At 52.4% G+C, this 8015-nt stretch overlaps 2 protein-coding genes across 2 annotated transcripts; both read right to left on the bottom strand.

Annotated features, from left to right (window-relative positions):
- Positions 1-2307: 2307 nt before the first annotated feature.
- Positions 2308-5971, bottom strand: LOC119766143. The gene is made up of 3 exons (XM_038250542.1): positions 5576-5971; positions 4499-5516; positions 2308-4427 (listed from the first exon to the last, which is right to left on the bottom strand). Exons 1-3 carry the CDS (start codon positions 5969-5971, stop codon positions 2308-2310), a joined length of 3534 nt encoding a protein of 1177 aa, XP_038106470.1.
- A 191-nt stretch (positions 5972-6162) lies between these two features.
- LOC119766142 lies at positions 6163-7656 on the bottom strand. Its single transcript, XM_038250541.1, has one exon. It carries the CDS (start codon positions 7654-7656, stop codon positions 6163-6165), a length of 1494 nt encoding a protein of 497 aa, XP_038106469.1.
- Between the last annotated feature and the right edge of the window lie 359 nt (positions 7657-8015).

Genomic DNA, 8015 nt, shown 5'->3' with positions numbered 1-8015 from the left:
AAATCAAAAATAAAAATAATAAAAACATAAAAATTTAAGATAACAATTCAACAGAATAATACCAAAAATCTGAAATTCCAAAAATTAAAAAATCTAAAACTGAAAAATTAATAAAATAATTGATACTTAAGAAATCCTAAACTAAAAAAATATCATTTTAAAATTAAGTTATTCAAAATCCAATAAATTATGTTTTTCAATCTTAATTTTGGATGCTTTAAATATTTTATGTTTGAATTCTAGTATTCCTAAATTTATTTATATTTACCAGAAAATTAAGTGATTTTTGTAATGGCTTTTTTCCCTTATTTCAGCATTTTAAGATTCAGCGTTTTGATAGTCAGCTTCATGAGGCAATTCTTCAATATTATTTAAGCGAATACATTATTTTCAAACGTTATTTTCAGTCGCATCCAAATAAACAAATCAAAATCTCATCAACACATATTGCTCCCGAAGAAATATCAAACGACGCTTTTTGTTTCTGTTCCTTTTCAGCTGCGTACCGCTTAAGAGAAGTCTTTTCGTAAACCTTTTCTTGACCGTTCCTTGAGATTTTTTTGTATGGAGTTTTAAGAGTCTCCGTACTACAGGACATTTTTTAAAATTTTCGTTTGAAAGTAAAATATAGTTTGTTCGCGCGTGTGGTCGGTTCGGGGATTTCGGACCCAGAAAAACACCGTTTTTGCACAATTAAAAACACTTTATTACGCGAACAGAAATTACACAATTTATTCTAACGTGCAACGGTCGGGTGTAGTCAACGGTTTATTTAAGACTATACTCTAAATGGGACAGTACATGAGAAGCGAGCCGGGAGAGATCTAAAGAGCGAGGATCACCTCTGCTCACTCTGCTCACTTCAGGGACAGACAGGGACGGAATAACATTTATTTGTGGATCACATTTAGGCTAGTAGAATTGGGAAATTGATCTCTCGCGCGATCATACCGGCCGCCTTGGAATCACTCGGATTCAAACATTCTTCTCGTCTGTTTTGATTCTTATCTTCGTCTCTTATATACTACTTCTACTGTTCTGCTGTTACCCTAGGTCAAGATTGGTCATTGTTTTCCTTATGTACTACGATCGCGGCTGCGGCCGTCGATCGAACACGGACAATAGATATTGTTCTTCTGCTGGGCTGTAAACATCGTGCATTTCGCTGCAGTCGAAAATGCACCGATTTTTCGTCGAAATCTGCTGTTCTCTGGACCGGACTGGACATCGGACGATCAACCTGGATGCCGCGCTGCTGCTGGAGACACTTCTGGGGTTGATTGGTGTCGTGATGCTCTGCAAATCGTTGATTTTGGTTCTTTCAGGTGCTGTTTCATGATGGCGTCGATCGACAGCAGGTCGACCTTGAACTTGAGCTGGAACTGGGATGTGCTGCTACCAACTGCGGGTGTTGATTTGAAACGCTGCTATGCTCGATCGGTTGATCTTCTGTTTGTTGCGGGGGTGGATACTTCGATGCGCTGCGGTTGTTGTTCGTCGGCGTGCCGCCGACGTCGGTTGTCGGTTCGTCTGTCTGCTTGCTTGCTGATCTGCTGAACGCAAAGCCACCGTGCGTGAGTGGCGCCGTGCGTGATCTGCTGCTCTGGTGCCTGATGCTATCGGTGACGCCGACGTCGGCGTCGATGCGATGCGAGACTCCCTAATCAGATGAGAGGGTGCTTTTTAATCGGAAAAATTATATTCTAAAACGACTTGCCTGAACTGGGGGAGACCTCCGTGGCCTCCCCCGACGCCTCCTGGCGTCGCTGTTGACCCTCAGCGGTTACCGACACGATGGTTCTCCGGGTGTACAGATGCTGCGATGACGGGGGTTGGCTCCATCGGGCTGCGATTGGAAACGAGCTGGCCAAGCTCGCTGCTGGTCGTCGCAGATGGGACCGGGAGGACGTCTCCTCCGCTGCTGTCATCGTGTGCGTGTGTGTACCTCGAAGAGTTCCAAACGTGGAATGGATTTAGCTGGGTTCAGAATTGGGAGCAGTCTTTGCGACTGAAATGGCGCTGAGCTCCGCTGTTTTCCGTAACCGTAATTATGCTGGGCCTTTGCCAGCTAGATCGCAAGCAAACATCTTCATGCAAACCACCACCGAAACAAAACAGGTTACCTCAGAGCATTTCGAAAGTTCCGATCTTTTGAACGGCCTCCGAGTGCAGAACGACCCGCAGGTCTGGGCGCAGACAGGGTGGCGACTCTGGAGGAAAAAGATTCGGTGAACTTTTTGAAATTCAAAACAACACATAACTTAACTGGTGTGCGGAGGCCTTTCGACCTCCGCCGTTGGAGGAGTCCTAGTTCTCCCCTTGCGCGGTAGAAAGGTTGTCACGGATCGGCAGAATGCAGATCTTAGAGATCGCACGCAGATAGCTACCGTCCTTTGTGCGCACCGTGACGACACGGATATTGCCGTCAGCTCCCGGGTGGATATCGGAAACGCGTCCGAGCTGCCACTTCAACGGCGGGAGGTTCTCGTCCTTCAGCAGGACCATGGTTCCGACAGCAACGTTGTCCTTTTGCTTTGTCCACTTCGTGCGGTTGTGCAGGTCCGACAGGTAGAGGTTGGACCACTTCTTCCAGAGCTGCTGCGTGTACCGCTGGACGGTTTGCCAGGCCGACAGTCTGTTCTCGGGAATGTGGTCGAGGTTTGGTTCTGGAATCGCAGTGAGTGGACGCTGGATCAGGAAGTGTCCTGGGGTGAGCGCTTCGAAGTCTGCGGGGTCGTTGCTGAGCGGCGTGAGCGGTCGCGAGTTGAGGATCGCTTCGATCTGAACCAGCACAGTCTGGAACTCGTCGTACAGCAGGGTGTGCAGCCCGATCGTACGTTTGAACAGCAACTTGAAGCTCTTCACCGCGGACTCCCAGAGGCCGCCGAAGTTCGGCGAGCGAGCGGGAATGAACTTAAATTCGATGCTGTCGTTCGCTGTTTCGCGGATGATCTCCTCTTGGAACTGCTGACTTAGGAACAGCTTGGCGAGTTCGCTCAGCTCACGTCTTGCGCCGACGAAGTTCTTGGCGTTGTCGCACATGACCAGCTTCGGTTTGCCACGCCGGGCAGTGAACCGTTTGAGGGCCGCCAGAAATGCCTGCGTCGTCAGGTCTGCGGCTAGTTCTAGGTGAACGGCCTTGGTGACCAGGCAGACGAAGATGGCAACGAAGCACTTCACTGGGCGAGCTCGGCGCTGCGGGTACGCGACCTGAAAAGGTCCGCAGTAGTCAACTCCGACTCGTGCGAATGGTGTGCACGGAGTGACTCGTTCGGGCGGCAGATCCGCCATAAGCTGGTCCAGAACCTTCGGCTTGACACGGAAGCAATCGACACACTTGTGGATCACCTCGCGAACGAGGTTGCGGATGTTGATCGGCCAGAACCGCTCACGCACAGCAGAGATCAACAGTTGTTGTCCAGCGTGAAACATGGTCTCGTGATAGTGTGTGACGATAAGCTTCGTGAACGGATGACGATGGTCGAGAATGTACGGATGCTTCCGATTGTCCGAGACTGCGGCGTGCTGCAACCGGCCGCCGACGCACAGGATTCCATCGATGATTCTTGGGTTCAGCGCAGCGATGCGGGAGTTGTTTGGAATCGCGCGATCTCTGGACAAAGCATCGTACTCTTCCGGGAAGCATTCTCGTTGAGCGAGGCGCACCAGCTTCTTCAAAGCGACCTCGAGCTCTTCAGCCGTCAACGGACCAACTCTGCGACAATGCTTGTTCGCCGCACGGCTGTTGAAACAGAAGCGGCAGATTACAGCGGTCGTCCGTATTGTCACGGTGTACGACGAATTCGCTGTGAACAGTCTGCAGGGCTCGGCGTCTTGTGCAACTGCAGCGACAGCGTTGTGTTCCTCCAGTTCTTCGTGGTCGAAGTCTGCTGCGTTCGGCACTTGAGCGTGCGGCCAGTGCTGGTGGTCGAGACTCAGCCAATCAGGACCGTTGAACCAGAGCTTTGAGTACTGCAGCTGCATCGGTGTCATGCCGCGAGAAATGATGTCAGCTGGGTTCTCTATTCCGGGCACATGGTCCCAAGATCCGCTCTCCGTCAGGTGTTGAATCTCGGACACACGGTTGGCCACGAACTGGTTCCATCTGGACGGTAGTGACGCAAGCCAGCAGCGTACGATCATGGAATCCGTCCAGAAGAACGCTTTGCCTCGGAAGTTGATGGCGTTGGCCACCTTCTCGTACAGATGCGCCAGCAGCAGAGCGGACGCCAGCTCCAGGCGGGGAATCGACTGCTTACGCTTCTTCTTCTTCAGGTTCTCGAGCGGTGCGATACGGGATTTGGAGGCCAGCAAGCGTACGGTGACGTCGCCGTTGGCCGAAACGGTTCGGATGTAGATGCACGCACCATAAGCGTTGACTGAAGCGTCGCAGAACCCGTGAAGCTGCACATTCTGGTCATCTGCACCTGTGCCAATCCAGCGGGGTATCGACAGGCTGTCTAGACCGGCTAGATTTCTGCGGTATTCACGCCAGTACTCCTGCAGATCTTCTGGCAGAGCGGCGTCCCAGTCCAGTTCCATGCACCACAGCTTCTGCACGAAGATTTTGCTTGGACGACGACAGGACCGATCAGCCCGTACGGGTCGAAGATCATGGCCATGTCTGAGGCCACGACACGCTTCGTGATCACTGCAACGTCGTTCCACTTTGGCGATCTGAAACGGAAACAGTCCGTACTTGGCTCCCAGACGAGCCCGAGCGTCTTGACGGTTGCGTCAGACGTGTCCAGTTCTAGCAGGGTCCGTTCGTCGCGAAGATGTTCCGGGACGTCGAGCAGGATGTCTCGGGAGTTAGAATGCCACTTTCGCAACGAGAATCCGCCAGATTCCATCAGATCGACCATTTCGGCGACTAGCTCTTTTCCTTCTGCGACCGTGTGCGCACCTGCCAGCATGTCGTCAACGTAGAAGTCACGTTTGAGGACCTTGGCAGCGGATGGATGCGTCTTTTCTCCGATCTCACCGAGTTTTTGCAAGCACTTGGTCGCTAAATACGGCGCAGACGCCGTTCCGTACGTGACAGTTGTCAGCTCGTAGATTCGGATGGGTTCGTCAGCATTGTCTCTCCAAACGATTCTCTGCAGTCTCTGGTCGTCAGGCTGGACGCGAATCATACGGTACATCTTGGCGATGTCAGCGACGATGGCAACAGCGTGAAGTCGAAAGCGTAGCGCAATGTCCAGTAAATCGTCCTGCACAACTGGTCCCACCATGAGCGCATCGTTCAGAGCAACTCCGGTAGACGTGCGACACGAAGCATCAAACACCACGCGGAGCTTCGTAGTGGTGCTGTCCGGCCTCAAGACGCAGTGGTGTGGCAGGTAATACGCTAACTCTCCCCCGGCCGTGTCGCCGGCAACCCGTTTCATGTGTCCCATGGCCTCGTACTCGTGAATAAAATCACTGTACTGTTGTTTCAGGTCTGGATTCGCTGACAGCCGCTTCTCCAGTCCCAGGAAGCGTTTGATGGCTGTTGATCTGGACTCACCGAGACGCTGGACAGCGTACTTCTTTTGGGCAGCGTCACAACAAATCTGCCAGTCTCATCACGAACCGTCGTCTCCTCGAACAGCTGCTCGCACAAGGATTCTTCGATCGAGTGCGTGCTCTTGGTGCGGCACGTTTCCAGTTCCCAAAATCTGGTCAGCAGCTCGTCGATTGCCGCGACGGATACGAGAGACGTCGATTCTGGAACGCTGCCGGGAAGCCGGCCGGAAATGATCCAACCGAACACCGTGTTGTGCAGCGTGGGACCGTCTGCAGCTGGTTTCACCCGTTCGTCCGTCAGCAAGTCCATGTAGAACTCGGCACCGATAATGACGTCCACTGGACCGGTTTTGTGGAACTCCGGATCAGCCAGGAACATCCAGTCGGGCAGCTGAATTGTAGCCGGGTCGATGTACGACGTCGGCAACGAGATGTTGAGCTTGGGCAGGACGTGGAACTGCATCTCCGACTCGTACGCTGAAATCCGATCAGAACGCGGACCGACATCTGCACGCACGAGCTGCGTCGACACGCAACGCGACGTTCCGATCCCTTGGATCGGCAAATACGACGATTGTCGCATGAATTTGAGTCGTCGCGAGAACTCTCTGGTCATCAAACAGTGCTGTGAGCACGAGTCAAGAAGCGCACGCGCTAGCAGCGTGTTTCAAAGCGGTCTTTGATACGGATGAGCGCGGTTGACAGGATGATGTTGTGTGTGGGCGTGACGGGTAGTGCAACGTAGTTTTGGCTAGTGGTTTGTGGCTGTGTGGCTTGAGAGTCTGTAGTCTGTAGGTTAGTCGGATTAGCAGGTGCATTGTTGGCTGGAGTGTGTGTTGTCTGATTCGTGTTCTGTGGTCTGGGTTTTTGTCGCTGTACTGAGGTCGTCGCGGTTGGTCTCGACTGCTGTTGTGGAACGGAGGATCTCATCTGATCGTTGTGCAGCATCGAGTGATGTTTCTGGTGACAGTGGTGGCAAGTTCCTCCTTCGCACATCCGCGGGTTATGTCCAGGCTTCAGGCAGTTTCTGCACAGCTTGTTTCTCGAAACAGCGTCGTTGCGCTCCGAGATCGTCATCTTCTGAAACTTGAAGCACCGGAACGGGGTGTGCCACGGGCCGCTGCAAAAGTGACACTGGTTGCTGCTCCGCACAGCAGTATGACAGACCGCTGCCTTCGGAGGGCGCTGTTCCGACGGTTTCGCTTTCGCTCGTTGGATCGACTGAAGAACCGAACAGTGGGCGCGCAAGAACTCCAGTAGAGCCTTGTAGGTTGGGACATCCTTGCTGTTGTGGTGGGTCTCCCAATTCCTAAGCGTGGCCGAGTCCAGCTTTGAGCACAGGACGTGCGCCATAACCGTACTCCAGTCGGCAGTCTTTTCGCCCATCTTGTCCAGCATCTGCAGATTTTTCTCAAACTCACCGAGCAGGTGGCTGAGACCGTCGTACGACTCCTTGGTCAGCGGTTCCAGATCCAGAATGACATCGAGGTGGGCTTTCACGATCAGCTTCTTGTTTCCGTACTCCTCCTCCAGCGCGTTCCACGCGACGGAGTAGTTTTCTTCCGACAGGTCGATGCCACTGATCTCCAGCAATGCAGGACCAGAAAGTGACGATTGGAGATAGGTGAACTTGTCCATCGATGTCAGCTTCGAGTTCCGGTGGATGAGACTCTTGAAGGTGTCACGGAAGGTCACCCACTCGCGCAGATTTCCGCTGAAGTTCGGCAGATGAATGTCAGGCAGCTTGACGCGCAACGGAAACGAGGTATCCGCATCACCAACACTTGGAGCTGTCTGTGCGACGACCTTGACCGGCCGCTTCGCAATCAGCATCGCCTTGACCTTGCAGAATTTGTTGTCGAACTCCTGTACCACCTGTAGATTGGCCTCTTCACGATGTGACACGACCTCCTGCTTGACCTTCGGCTCCGCATCTGCGTACTTGGCCGCATCCTTTTCTTCCAGCAGCAACTCCAGCTTCGTCCGTAGGTTCGTAAACTCCAGGTAAACGTCGTTCAGCATTCCGAGTCGAACTTCCAGCTGGCACTCGTGTTCTTCCGCCTTGTAGTGCTCGACGAACTGGTTCAGCACCTCCAGCTTGTTCAGCAGGATCTCCTGCTTCTTCCGCAAAGTCTGCAAATCGCCCATCGTGACCACTGATCGCCAACTGAATAACATTCACTTCCACTTTTAGATTCACCGGAAACAGACAGATCGACTCGACGTTCCACGACGCGACCGCGCAAGACAGATTGCGAACTGTACGACCCAGTATTGACAGCAGCGACAGGGGAATCGACCAGGGAACTCCAGAGGACCAGACAGAACGACACAACACTCATGCAACCTGACCAGACTAATAAAAACTCTCGTGCAATTTTATTTTCAAAAGCCACTTTATTTCGATCCGCAAAGAGCCAAATTAACCAAGCCACCGTACTACGTGCAAATACTCTCCTGTATCTCCGTCTTGATCCGCCAAATCCGTCCCGAAAGCTCCCAGCGCC

The sequence above is a fragment of the Culex quinquefasciatus genome, chromosome 2 (genome assembly GCF_015732765.1).
Source record: "Culex quinquefasciatus strain JHB chromosome 2, VPISU_Cqui_1.0_pri_paternal, whole genome shotgun sequence".
Classification (NCBI taxonomy): domain Eukaryota; kingdom Metazoa; phylum Arthropoda; class Insecta; order Diptera; family Culicidae; genus Culex; species Culex quinquefasciatus.
The sequence above is the reverse complement of the archived record's forward strand: the minus strand, read 5'-3'. Positions and strand labels throughout refer to the sequence as shown.